Below are 14,703 nucleotides of genomic sequence, written 5' to 3'. Positions count from 1 at the left end.
AGGGCAGGGGTTTGATCCCTGGTCAAGGAACTAAGATCCTGCATTCCACATGGCTCACCCAAAATAAACAAAATGAAACTGTGGTAGATACATACAATTCTTCAATAAAAAAAGAACAAGCTATTGATATGCAACAACATGGGTGAATCTTAAAGGTATTATGCTAAGTAAAAGAGGTCAGTCTCAAAATATTACATACTGTATAATTCCTTTATATGACATTCTGGCAAAGGCAAAATCACAGTGATGGAGAACAGTAGTTGCCAGGAGTTAGCAGTAGAGGGAGGGCATGACTACTAAGGGATAATATAAGGGGCTTTGGAGGGGTTGTGTTCTACTCATTGTGGTAGTAGTGGTGGTTACAAGAATCTAAGCATGTGTGTATCAACAAAACAAATTTTATTTAAATGTTATTTTTTATTTTTTCCATACACCAAAATAAACTCAAAATGGATTAGAGAGCTAAATGTAAGACCAGAAACTATAAAACTCCTAGAGGAGAACATAGGAAAAACACTCTCTGACATAAATCACAGCAAGATCCTCCATGACCCACCTCCCAGAATACTGGAAATAAAAGCAAAAATAAACAAGTGGGACCTAATTAAAATCAAAAGCTTCTGCACAGCAAAGGAAACTATAAGCAAGGTGAAAAGGCAGCCTTCAGAATGGGAGAAATTAATAGAAAATGAAACAACTGACAAAAAATTAATCTCCAAAATATACAAGCAGCTCCTGCAGCTCAATTCCAGAAAAATAAATGACCCATTCAAAAAATGGGCCAAAGAACTAAACAGACATTTCTCCAAAGAAGACATACAGGTGGCTAACAAACACATGCACAAATGCTCAACATCCCTCATAATCAGAGAAATGCAAATCAAAACCACAATGAGATACCATTTCACACCAGTCAGAATGGCTGCTATCCAAAAGTCTACACGCAATAAATGCTGGAGAGGGTGTGGAGAGAAGGGAACCCTCTTACACTGTTGGTGGGAATGCAAACTAGTACAGCCACTATGGAGAACACTGTGGAGATTCCTCAAAAAAACTGGAAATAGAACTGCCATATGATCCAGCAATCACACTCCTGGGCGTACACACCGAGGAAACCAGAATTGAAAGAAACACATGTACTCCAATGTTCATTGCAGCACTGTCTATAATAGCGAGGACATGGAAGCAACCTAGATGTCCATCTGCAGATGAATGGATAAGAAAGCTTTGGTACATATACACAATGGAGTATTTTTCAGCCATCAAAAAGAATGCATTTGAGTCAGTTCTAATGAGGTGGATGAAATTGGAGCCTATTATACAGAGTGAAGTCAGCCTGAAAGAAAAACATCAATACAGCATACTAATGTATATATATGGAATTTAGAAAGATGGTAACCTTAACCCTGTATACTAGACAGCAAAAGAGACATAGGTGTATAGAACAGTCTTTGGGACTCTGTGGGAGAGGGTGAAGGTGGGATGATTTGGGAGAATGCCATTGTAGCATGTATATTATCATATGTGAAATGAATCACGAGTCCAGGTTCAACGCATGATACAGGATGCTTGGGGCTGGTGCATGGGGATGACCTGGAGGGAGGATATGGGGAAGAGGGAGGTGGGAGGGGGTTTCAAGAGGGGGAACACATGTACAGCCGGGGTGGATTCGTGTCAATGTATGGCAAAACCAACCAATATATTAATGTAATTTGCCCCCAATAAAAAAAAAAAGGAAAAAAATAAAAAAATAAAATTCAATGAGACAGTCAAAAAAATAAATGTTAATTTTAAAAATAAAATTTAGAAAATATTTTATCAAAAGGGAAGACAGACTAAAAATAAATGAACAGAGCTTTCAACTCAAGATGTTGCACAAAGTACACTAAGAAAAAGGAATAAAATAAAACCAGAAATTGTGTGAAGTTGCTTCAGTCATATCTGACTCTTTGCTATCCTATGGGCTGTAGCCCAACAGTCTCCACTGTCCATGGGATTCTGCAAGAATACTAGAGTGGGTTGCCGTGCCCTCCTCCAGGGAATCTTCCCAACCCAGGGACTGAACCTGGGTCTCTTTTGTCTCCTGCATTGGGTTCTTTACTAGCGACACCTGGGAAGCCCCAAATACAGCTAATTTTAAGACAGAAATATCAATTCTAAATCAGTAATTCTATTAATGTAAATCACAATTAGCAAATTAAGAGAAAAACTATGTGTTTATAACAAAAGATGCCCCCCCCAAAATCTGATAAAACCTAATTCCACTCCAGATTTTAAAACAAACAAAAACCTAACTATAGATAGAGATTCCCCTGAACTTCATGAGAGTAGTCTACCAGAGACCTACAGAGTCCTATATATTGATTGGACAAACACTGGCAACATTACCTGTAAAGTCAGAAACAACATAAGGATGCCCACACCACCTGCAATAAAACTAGGAAAATCTAGAGGTATGAATACCAGAATGAAAGGGGGTGTTATAGGATAACTGTGTCCTCCCTCCAAATTTCATATGTTGAATTCCTAACTCCTAGTACTTCAGAGTATGGCTGTATTTGGAGATAAGGCTTTGAAAGAGGTAAGTAGATTAAAATGAGGCCACTGGGGTGGGCTCTAACCCAATCTGACTGGTCCCTTTTTAAGAAGAGATTGGGATATACAGAGGGACAACAGGAGCCTGTATGCACAGGGGATGACTACGTGAAAATGTAGCAAGAGGGAGATCATCTGCAAGCCAAGGTGAGTCCTCAGGAGAAAGTAACTTTGCTAATAATTTGATCTTGGACTTCTAGACTCTAGAACTGTGAAAAGAATAATTTCTATTGTTCTGTGGGCTTCCCTGATTTACCAGCTCAGCTGGTAAAGAATCCACCTGCAATGCAGGAGACCCTGGTTCGATTCTTGGGTTGGGAAGATCTCCAGGAGAAGGGATAGGCTACCTACTCCAGTATTCTTGGGCTTCCTTGTTGGCTCAGATGGTAAAGAATCCACCTGCAATGTGGGAGACCTGGGTACGATCCCTGGGTTGGGAAGATTCCCTGGAGAAGGGGACGGCTACCCAGTCCAGTATTCTTGCCTGGAGAATTCCATGGAGGAGCCTGGATGGCTACAGTCCATGGGATTGCAAAGAGTTGGACATGACTGAGTGACTTTCACTTCACTTCAAGCCATCCAGTCTGTGGTATTTTGTTATGGCAGCCCTAGCAAACTAAGATAGGGGACATAGATCACCTACTTCAAGAGCCCAAGACTAACAGAGCCTGAAAAACTAACAGAACTAACAAGAGTATAATAAGGCAACAAAGGAACAATATAGAAAAATCAACTATTTTCCTGCATACTAGCAACAGCCAACTGGAAAATACGATAGATAAAAAGTGCCATTTTCAATGGGAACCAAACAATAAAATAAAATACACAGTAATAAACTGAAGAAGAGATATACAAGAAAGCCTGAATAGAGACAGACCGTGTTTGAAGACAAAAGGACAAGATGGCCTATTTTGTGACTATGCAAAGGTAAATGGCAGAATGACAGCAATGTCATCCAGAAGTTGCACTGGTTCAAAAGCAATTTTCCCTGGGATGTTGTTTTTAACCAATCAGTGGTAAGTTTTCTCACATTTCAGAGAAAACCTATATATGAAGATCTATATATAAAAGCTAAAAATCCTGCAATAGTGCCTCCTATCAGGAAGGGCAAATGGTGGCTTTGTCTTCTACAAAATTAAGCACCAGTGGGCGAGGCGGATGGTGGAAAGTGCACATGAAGAAGTTGTGAAGACATTTCTCCGTGTGTCTAAAAACAACAACAAACACTGCTGATCACTAGGCTCTAGATTAGATTTTAATTTAATGAAGTTGCTATCTATCTTGAGCAAATACCCTCAAGAACCTACTTCTAAAAGGAGCCCAGGCAGAGTTTAAGGCTACAAAGGATCCACTGATTACCCTGTACAATACTGGGTGCAAATGCAAATGGGCTCAAACTGGGCAAGGATTACTTAAGGTAATCTTATTAAGGTTAGTTCCCCTAACCCTAACTTATTAAGGTTAGTTCCCCTAACCCTAATCCTATAGGTCAATGTGATTGCTAAAGGTAGGATGAATAGCCAGGGAAACTTGGCAACAAATTAAGACTAAGCACAGTTCAACCCAGAGATAATGGGCTTGCTGAACATCCTTGTTCTCCTTAGGTCCAAAGCAAGTTCTGCAGAGGGGATATGCCCTACCAGAAACAAGGCCTGTAGTAACTAACCTATGAGGTAGTGCCACAGGAATGGACAAATCGGTTTTATGGAACAGAGTATTATTAACATCTAACACACAGCACTTATTATGTGCTGGGCAATGTTCTAATTGCTTTATGCATAATTCATTTATTCCTCACAACAATCTAAGGGGTAAGTACTATCATCACAGAGAAGTTAATTAGCTTGCCCAAAGTAATATAGCTATTTAGGAATAGAACTGGGAATAGAGCAGAAAAACAAATTCAGGGAATTCCTTGAAGTCCAGTGGTTAGGACTCTGTGCTTTTACTGATGAGGGTATGGGTTCAATCCCTGATCAGCAAACTAAGATCCCACAAGTCACTCAGCACTCCATCCCCTAAAAAAAAAAAAGAAAAAAATCCACACATATAAGGAAATTTAGTTTAAGACAGAAGAAAAGCTTCAAATCAGGGGATAATTGATGAACTAGTCAATAAATGGTATTGGGGCAAATGACTATCCATGTGGAAAATAATGTTAGATTCTTACCTCCCACAATACATAAAACTTAATTCCAGAAAAAAACCTAAAATTTTAACTTCTATATACTTTTTAGGTGAAAATATAAGAAATTTTCTTACCAAAACATAAAATACAAAAAGTTGATAAAGATGACTATGTAAAAATTGAAATCTACTACACACTAAGATACCATAAGTAAAATTAAAATACAAGCACCAGACTAAAGGAAAATATTTTTCAACATTTGCAGAATATATAAAAAATACTCCAACAAATTGAGAATATATAAAGAATTCTTATAAATCAATAAGAAAAACTAACATTCTAAAAATGAGTGAATAACTGAGTAATTAATTCACAGGAAAGGAATAAGGAAAAGTCAATAAACATATAAAACAAACTGTGACACCAGTTTTTGCCATCAGATTGGCAAAAATTAAAATGGCTGATAACATCCACTGTTGGTAAGGCTGTAGGGAAACAGGTATTTCTCACACACTGCTCATATACTGACCCTTGTGGAGGGAATTCAACACCATTAACATTTATTTTGTATATACCCTTCACCTCAACTCAGCAGGTCTAGCTACCTTAGAGAAATGCTAATTGGCACATGAAAACAAAAGGCTATTTATAAGAATTTTCATAACACTAAAAATTAGAAACAACCTAAATGTTAACCAGTAGAGGACAGTTAAACATATGATGGTACACCTATGCTTCAGACTACTATGCAGCAGGTAGATCTCAATGCATTGATGAAGTAGACCTCTACGTACTGATGTTGAAAGAAATCCAAGCAAGTTGTAGAACCAAATACACACAAAACTATACCTCTATTTATGTCTACAAATGGGTATAAACACAAAAAATTAAAAGGTATACTTCAAACTGATAATAAAGGCTACCTTTGGATAACTTCCTCAGAGAGGGAAGAATGTTAATCAAAGGGAATTTTTGCTTTCTCTGTCCTAATTTTGGTCAACGAGGATTACTTTTTAAAATAACATTAAAACGAAAACCTATAACTCAGTTGCACTATTAAAAAAAGTGCTTTATACACTGCATACTCAATACATTTTAGTTTAAAAAAGGAGTCATCTATTAAATGTGAAAAGCCCACTAAAAAGTCATCATATACCTTTGCAAGAGATGAAGAACAACACATAACACAAATGATACAGGTAATGGAAGTAAAGGGGCTTCCCTTGTGGCTCAGTGATAAAGAATCCATCTGCCAATGCAGGAGACGTGTATTCGATCCCTGGATTGGGAAAGTCTGCCGGAGAAGGAAATGGCAACCCACTCCAGTATTCTTGCCTGGGAAATCCCATAGACAGAGAAGCCTGATAGGCTACACAGTCCATGGGGTCGCAAAGAGTCGGACACGACTGAATAACTAAACAACAAATGGAAATATAATAGGCAAGAGGGAAAAAAGAGTCACCTGCAGTGACAACGGGACAATGCTAAAAATGGATAATAGCTACCATTTAAAAAATTTATTTATTTAAATTTGGCTGTACTGGATCTTCATTGTGGCAGGTGAGATCTAGCTCCCTGACTAGAGATTGAGCTCAGGCCCCCTGCATTGGTAGCATGGAGCCTTAACCACTGAACCACCAGGGAAATCCCTATATAGCTATCATTTTTTGAGGGCCTCCCATAAGCAAGACACTGTGCCAGGTAGTCTGTACATCAACTTGTGAGATACTCTCATTTTACAGATTAAGAAAATACAGCACAGAGAAACTGAGCATCAGGCTTATGGCCAGGCCTTTGCTCACTACAGACTGTCCTGGACTGGATTTGGGATTGAGATTGGGGCTAGGGGGGGAGCCCTCCTGGCCTTGACTCCAGTGCTCAGCTGCCCTTACTATACTCTGCATCCTTGAAGCAAGCTCCCAAGCTGTCCTGTTCATCAAGACTGGCGTTCTCCTCCTCCTCCTCGCTTTCGGTTTTCCAGTAGGCTGGCCGCTTGATGGGCCGCTTCCCTGGGGTGCGCTGGGAAGCAGGACTGCTAGACACTGTGCCCAGCCCACTGCTGGAGCTCGTGCTGCTTCGGTCCTGCCCCCCAGTCCACCAGGCCTGCAGGCTGGAGGTAGCTGGTGAGGATGATGAGGACTGCAGGTTGGCCATGCACAGCATGCCCTGGATAGCCTCCTGAGTGCTGGGAGAGGCAGGAGCCTCGCTGCAAAGGACAGAGGAGAAATGCTGAAGGAGTTTCTCTAGTTGTCAGAGGAAACTAGTCATAAGAATAGTCAGGGAGGAGGGACAAGAGCTGCCTGGGTCAAGGTGGGAATAAGCAGGAGAGAATCATCCCAAGTGAAAAACTAGAAACCAAACTAAAGATCAAAATAGTATCAAAGACTATTTCCATAAAAAGGCCAGTCCTTCTTGACTGAAGTCTCTCCATAGACAGCAGGCAAGGTGGCAAGAACAAGGGTGCACCACCCTTCCTATTCACACATGCCGCATTCTTTTTTTTTTAAAAGAAAAAAAAACAAGATCCAGAAAAGGCCCAGCTCTCCTTCCATGCCTCTTCTGACTTCCAAAGAACCCCAAACTCATTGCCCTTGAAATCTGTACATCCTTTCTAAGTCATATCTTAAATATCCCAGGACAGATTTCATGTCTACTTTATTCTTTCAGCCCAAATGCCCTGGATAATTCTTTGTCCCTTTAAATGACTCAATTAATATCTACTGATTGGCTGACCTAGCCAAAGGTGGCAGGTGGGGGTGTGTTTTGTCTGATCACCTAGAAAGGGGAGAACAAAGCCAGTACTCACGTGAGGGCAGCATAGTCAGGTCCCCCCACCTGCCTGCTGGCCTTGAGCAGATCAAGAATTCCACCGGCTCCACTCCCATTTCCAAGCTTGCCTTCGACCCCTTCTACAAGGTCCTCATCTGTTGTATAGTCCTCCTGTTGGAGAAAAAGTATATCACTTCAGCTGCCCAGGCCCTAATATACAGTTGACACTAATATCTTCTGAGCACCAAGTATCTACCAAGTATTAAGCAGAATATTTGTTTTTTCATCTTAGTCTCTGAAGCATCTTTGTGAGGCAAGTACTAATTCCCATTTTACAGATAAGGAAACTAAGGCTCAGTGAAGTTAAATATGTATATAAAGTCACAATCAGATATTCCAAATCAGATACTCTCTCTGCTACATCACACTGCCTTTTATTCTACTCTATAGTAAAGATTTTTAAAATATTTTAACTAAAGTATAATCTTCCATTATATGTTCAGGAGCACTTAGCACACAATCTTTCACTTTATAAATATTTTAGGAACTGAATGCATAGGATGTCTCCCCCAACCTCAACTAAAATGACAAACCACATTCTGATTCTGTAACCAGAACAAGCAGAAGATAAGAAACAGGGAAGGCTCCTACCTCAATGTCAAACTCAACTTCTCCTGGTTCACGAACTCGATTGGGGTCAGAGCAAGGCTTCGCACGAGGCAGCTTTCGGGGAAATTCTAGAAAGCAATAGTATGTACTTACCATGAAGCTAAGGTTAGCATCTGAGCCAAATATCCAGGAGAAAGAGAATAAAACTATAATTTTCCTGAAAGTAATGACCACAGATAAGCAATTTAGGGAGGTAAGGAATTAGTTTATAAATTAATCTCTAGAGCAAAGAAAGTCTACAGAGCTGGTAAATCAGAAAGTCAACAAGCTCAGGCCTAAGGTCTTGAGTCTACTGAAGGGACCAAAACCAAACTGAAATGGGCAGGGCAAGAAAGAAAAAGAACAAGTACACACTTGGTCTTATTATCAGGGTCGCCTTCTCCTTTCCCAGTCTCTCATCAATCTGCAATTCATCATCTGAGTCCAAGTCCAATTCATCCTCCATCACCTGTTCTGACACCAGCCTAGCCTTGTCTGCCTTCTTCATGATCTTGGCTCGCCGAGACTTGGATAAGCTCTTCACCCTCTTGGTACTGGAGAGAGAGTGAAGGAGAACATAAAAACAGTCTCATACAAAGGCAATTCTCTCCAAATTGATCTATAGATTCAATGAATGCAATCCTATCTAATCCATCTAGTTTTGTGGAGATTAATAAACTAAAATGTAATACAAAGGCTATGTACATGGCCAAAACAATTTCAAAAAAGAACAAAGTTGGAGGACTTAGTACTCAATTTCAAAATTTACTATAAAGCTACAGTAATCAAGGTAGTATGATATTGGCATAAGGATAAAAATGAATGGAACAGAACTGTGAATCTAGACCTAAATCCTTAAATTTATAGTCAATTGATTTCTGATAAAGGTGCTTGGGCAATTCAGTGGAGAAAGAATAGTCTTTTTAACAAATTATGCTGAAATAAGTGGATATCACATGCAAAAAAATGAGTGTGAACTCTGACCTTATATCACACACAAAAATTAACTAAAAATGGATCATATATCTAAATGTAAAAGCTAAAACGATAAAACTTCTAGAAGAAAATGTAGGAAAATATCTTGTGGCCTGGGATTAGGTAAAATTCAAAACATTTGTGCTTCAAAAGATACCATTAAGAAAAAGAAAAGACCAGCCACAGACTGGGAGAAAGTATTTGTAAATCATTTATCTAGAAAAGGATGTGTATCCAGAATATTTAAATAACTCTTAGAACACAACAAAGACAAAACAAATTAGAAAGTAAGCAAAAGATCTGAACAGACATTTCTCTAAAGTTGATACATAAATATCCAATAATCACACCAAAAGATGCTCAACATCATTAGTCATTAGGGAAATGCAAATTAAAACCACAATAAGATACCACTTTACATCCATCAGAATGGCTATAATAAAAAAGATGGGCAATAACAAGCATTAGCCAATATATGGAAAAACTCATAATTGCTGGTGGGGGTGTAAAATGGTAGATGCTTTGGGATAAATTTTGGCAGTTACTTAAAAAGCTAAACAGAGTTACCATATGACCCTAAATTTAATTCCTAAGTGAGAAACAAAAACATGTCCACACAAAAACTAGCATATAAATGCTCATAAGCACCATTACTCATAACAGTCAAACAGCATAACCAATCCAAATGGCCATCAACTAGAGAATGGATAAAGTAAATGTGGTAGATCCACACAATGAAATATTATTCAGCAATAAAAAGGAATCAATTAATGATACATTCTACATCATGGATGAACTTCAGAAACATGTTAAGTGAAAGAAGTGAGACACAAGAGACTACATTTCCATAGGAACTAAATGACTTCCATTTATATGAAATATCTAAAAAGGAAAATTCATAGTGATAGAAAGAATATTAATGGTTGCCTGGGTCTGGGGAAGAAAACCAGGACTGAATGTAAGCGGATATGAGTGATCTATTTGATGTGATAGAAATGTTCCAAAATTGGACTGTGGTGACAGTTGCATATTCTTTAAATTTACTAAGAGTCATTTAATTATACACTTTAAAAAGGTTAATTATATGATATGTAAATTATATCTCAAAAAAGTGTTAAAATATATAAAGTAGAAAGAACTCAAAAGTAGCTTAAATCTTAATAATTCTACCACACATAGTAAACAATGTTAACCAGTACAAACTGCTCAAAAAAGCCTTATAAGTCAAGAGAAACAAGTTTTTGGTAAGCGAGTATACATTCAACAAATAGTCATTTGGTGAACTGGCTTTTAGTGAATTAGCTGTTTTCTACCTCAAAGGGTTGCTGGGAGGATTAATGAGCTAATGTAGAGACTGACATATAACAAGTGGCCCAATGGTAGCTAATCTTATAGTTCTCTGGGTCTCACTTTCCCACATTAGTAAAGTAAGGATAACAACACTTACCCCTAAGGGTTGTTGGAAGGACTAAATAATGTATGTAAGTTGCTAACATAGAGTCTGACACAGAGCAGGTGCTCAATAAATGGTAGCTACTCAACCTTGATCTTTTATTAACTTCTAATTATGAAAAATGTCAAACATATACAAAATATTAAAAACTCCATGTATCTAGGACCCAGCTAAGATTCAGCAGTTATCAACATACAGCCAATCTTGTTTCATTTGCACCTCAGCCCCACAAAACATGGCACTATTCTGGAGAAAAAAATCAGACATAAGTATCATATCGTCTGTAAATATTACTGTACCTTGACTCCCTAGGTTCACCTAGCAGCAGCCTCTAGCAGGTGGAAGGAAGTACTAGAAGCAGCACAAGGAAGACTGATGAGGAAAGGGAAAATGTCTCGTGTCCTTAATAACCATTACAGGCTGGAACCTCAGGACTCTCAACTTTCTCTTCCCCAGCAGACCAACAAAGGCAATGCTCAGTCTATTTTATTCTTTGGTAACTATGTTCTCAAATCACAAAGATAGCTCTGCTGCTTTCAGAATCTGCCCTGCCTTCACACTCCCTTTTCCTGTATTTCCCAGTCAGGTAGACTTACTATACTCACCCTTGAGATCTGAAAACAATCTTTTCCTACAAAAAGGCGGTTAAGGTATCCTTGTCCCTTGTGTTCCTACACTGTTCATACTCTATACTTAGCTCTTGACTGCTCCTGTCTGGTGTTCTGAGTGTCCAAAAAATAACTTTTACCATCTTCCTCTGCCTCCCTACATGTTTGAGGATTTCTGACAACCTAGTTAGCTTCTGGCCATACCCACAACTATCATCATCATCACCACCACTGTCATCTTTCATTTTCAACTTCATTATTATATTTATAAAAGCAACCATTTATTAAACATTTAATATGTGCCAGGACCTGCAATAAGCACTTTACATACATTACTTCATTTAGTCCTCCAACAACCCTAAGATAAGTTTTATCTATAGAACAGATAAAATGAAGACAGAGAGATGCAGATATGTTAATTAGCTTGCCATAGGGAATATGTGTCAGAGCTGGGATTCAAATTCGGAATTGTCTGATTCCCAAGCCCAAGCTTTTTGTCAAGATGTGCTTTTGTTCTTTTAGAAAACAGTCTGCTAAAAATTATTTTAAGAAAACTAATATATACTCACTGTACAAAATTCATATGCTTTTGAAGTGAAAATTTCCTCTCTTGCCTCCCCTATCCTACTTTCCAGAGATAACTACTGTTACAAGTTTGGTGTGACAAGCATAAAATATGTAACAAATATTGATATATTTATTTGTGTGAATGTGTATAAACATCTCTGGAAGGAAAGCACTGACATTGGTGTTCCATGAGTGCAGAGGAAAACTGGAGAACAGAGAAGGGTGGGAGCAAAATTTTTTCCTATGTATTCTTTCACATTTATTGAATTTTAAACTGCATAAATTTTAAACCTCTTTTAAAAAGTTAAATTAAAAATAAAGGCAAGGGACTTCCCTGGTTGCCCAGTGATTAAGAATTCACCTTGCAATGCAGGGAATTCAATCCCTGGTCAGGAACTAAGATTCTACATGCCACAAAGCCACTAAGACCACATGCCACAACTACTGAGCCCATGCGCTATGGAGTCTGTGTGTCTCAACTTGACAGCATACACGCTGCCAACTACTGATACCCACATGCTCTGGAGTCCATATGACACACCCACAGAGCCCACGCACCATAACTACTGAATCCCTGTTCCACAACGAAAGATGCTACATGACGCAACAGAGATCCCACATGCTGCAACTAAGATCCAATACAGCCAAATAAATAAATGTAGAAGACTGTACATTACTTTTTTACACACACACATATGCATACATGCCTTTTAAAAAAATTAAAATGAACTATTCCCACATATTATCTTGCAACATGATTTTTTCACTTAAAATGTATCTTGGAAATTTTTTCACATCAATAGATACTAAACTCATTCTTTTTAAGTTACACAGTATTCTATTCCATAGACGTACCATAATTTATCCAACCTTTATTAATGAACACTTCCAACTATTTACTATTACAATGATACAGTGAACACTGAATATTTCTTTTTACACATCTGGCAAATATTTCTGCAAAATAAGTTCCTAAAAATTGAATTGCAAAAGGTATATAAAAACTAATGCTCTTAACCAGTATACTATACTACTTCCTATTCCTGCCAACAGTTCTGATCCACTGACTTGCTGAAATTTCTAGAACTTATACAAGATTTTTCTCAGAATTGCCAATTAGTTCCAGACCTCTCCCCTAACCCACTTCCAACACTACCATGGTTCTCTGTACTCAGCAATGTTTTCTGATAATATCTGGGTATTTCCCCAAGTACAGTCCCTCCCTCACCCATGTCCCAGCCCCAGGTCCCAATTCCATGCCTTGTCTTAATGGCATATTGCTACCGAAAATCCCAGCATCTCTGCTTCTTCTTCCCACCTCACCTGCCATTAGACATCAATAGGGCCAGCGGGCCCTCATTCCCATCAAGGTCCAAGTCTGGTGAGTCATCATCTGAGTCATTCAAGCAGGTGCCAGTGATGTTGAACTGCAGGAGGAGGAAGCTCAGTTGTCACCTGTCTGGAACTCCCATGTGAATGAGAATAACCAGTTCCCTCTGGTTTTACTGGTGGAATTCACTATCAAAACCACCTGAACCAAGGTCTTCAACTATGCTGCCCCCCATCCCCAACCCAAATGATCACAAGAGCAGAAGGTTGAGAATGTATGCCTGGCTCAGGGGAAACCTATCAATCTTGCAAAACATGTTCCCTAAAAGGAGAGTGGAGCATCTTCACATGCCCATGGAGGGTACCACAATCTTTAAGCAAGGTGGGGCCCTGGAGGAGGACTTTTCTAAAAAATCTGTTCAAGACTCCAACCTGCCACTCATATACCATGTACTCAAATATCATTCTTATCCTAGTATTTCAAGATCAGCTCAAGTGTCATGCTTTCTGAGAAGAGCTCCTGACCATCATCCCTACCCAGATACAATCATCCCCTCCCCTGTGTCTCAGGGTCCCACACTCACCCTTAACTGTGGCATCCACAACATCTCATTGCATTCATTTCTTTTTATGCCTATCTTTCTCACTAGCCTGTTGGCCTCTTGAGGGTTATTGTCTGCAGCAGCTATCACAGTGCCCAGCATAGACAAGGTCTCAATAAATGCCTGTTAAATGAGTGGGACTGGTAGCCAAACACCAGGGGCCCTAAGGGAGGTGGGAGGACAGGAGAGCCTTTCCTTTTGATATTCTGCTCTTCCAAGGGACCCAAAAGGGTTGGGCTGAACCCATTGGCCAGCACCCACCTTTGCTTTCTGGGAAGAGCCTGTCTTCAGTGCCTGATGATTGTATGTATCCATGAGATTATAGCTCAATTGGCCAGCAGGCCCCAAGGCTGAGCTCTCCTTGCCCTTTCGCTCTGCCTTCTTGAAGAATTCCTTGGGCTTCAGGCCTTTCTTCTTTGAACCACTTTTGGAGGGCAGTGACAGCCTGGACATGGATACTGAAGTGGAATGGGCTGGCCTGGTTAAGGGAATGGAGCCAGCTGGGAAGATCCTCTGCAGCCCAAAGATATTGCTCGTCTTCCCAACGTTCTGTTGGAAGATATCCTACAAGAGTGTTAGGACATGAGGGGTTAGAGCTTACTCAAGGGTTCTCTCTACACTAAGAGCAGAGGTCTGTTCATGGCACTGGTGATACTGCCATGAAGGGGCTTAAAGATGCTCCATATAGGCACTTATGCACACCCTAGTTTTTGCACAATAAGTCATCAAGAATTTACTGGGTGGCATTTCTTTACCCAGCCATTGACGAGTAAGAAGACGAGCAGAGAAAAAGCCCAGCACTACTATCAAAACTGGAGAGAAAAGACTCCAAGAGCAGCTGACATGAGACAGAAAATAATTGAGTACTAAAATGTGTGGTTCCAACTCTAAGGACTACAGGATTTAAGAGAAGAGAGCTTCTAGTTCTAAATCTGCTACTCATTAGCTCTGTGACCAAGGGTAAGTGCTCTGATCACTCTGGGGATCTGTTTTCTCAGCTGTAAATTTAAAGGAGCAGACTGGAAAGAT

At 39.4% G+C, this 14,703-nt stretch overlaps 1 protein-coding gene across 8 annotated transcripts in view; it reads right to left on the bottom strand.

The window, feature by feature from the left end:
- PHF8 (PHD finger protein 8) overlaps positions 1 to 14,703 on the bottom strand; it is a 105,868-nt gene that overhangs the window by 28,870 nt on the left and 62,295 nt on the right. For 5 of the 8 annotated variants that reach the window (XM_055438066.2, XM_055438067.2, XM_055438068.2 and 2 more), the window contains exons 13-18: positions 13,936 to 14,238; positions 13,067 to 13,170; positions 8,516 to 8,694; positions 8,144 to 8,229; positions 7,530 to 7,663; positions 6,616 to 6,929 (exon numbers count right to left, since the gene is read on the bottom strand). In XM_055438066.2, coding sequence (XP_055294041.1) covers positions 6,616 to 6,929; positions 7,530 to 7,663; positions 8,144 to 8,229; positions 8,516 to 8,694; positions 13,067 to 13,170; positions 13,936 to 14,238 — 1,120 coding nt within the window. Of the gene's footprint in view, positions 1 to 6,615; positions 6,930 to 7,529; positions 7,664 to 8,143; positions 8,230 to 8,515; positions 8,695 to 13,066; positions 13,171 to 13,656; positions 13,798 to 13,935; positions 14,239 to 14,703 lie in introns of all 8 variants that reach the window. The other 3 variants (XM_055438071.2, XM_088834138.1, XM_088834139.1) reach the window with 2 other exon arrangements.

Source organism: Moschus berezovskii, chromosome X (genome assembly GCF_049115385.1).
Source record: "Moschus berezovskii isolate FMDL1 chromosome X, NW_MosBer_1.0, whole genome shotgun sequence".
NCBI lineage: Eukaryota > Metazoa > Chordata > Mammalia > Artiodactyla > Moschidae > Moschus > Moschus berezovskii.
The sequence above is the reverse complement of the archived record's forward strand: the minus strand, read 5'-3'. Positions and strand labels throughout refer to the sequence as shown.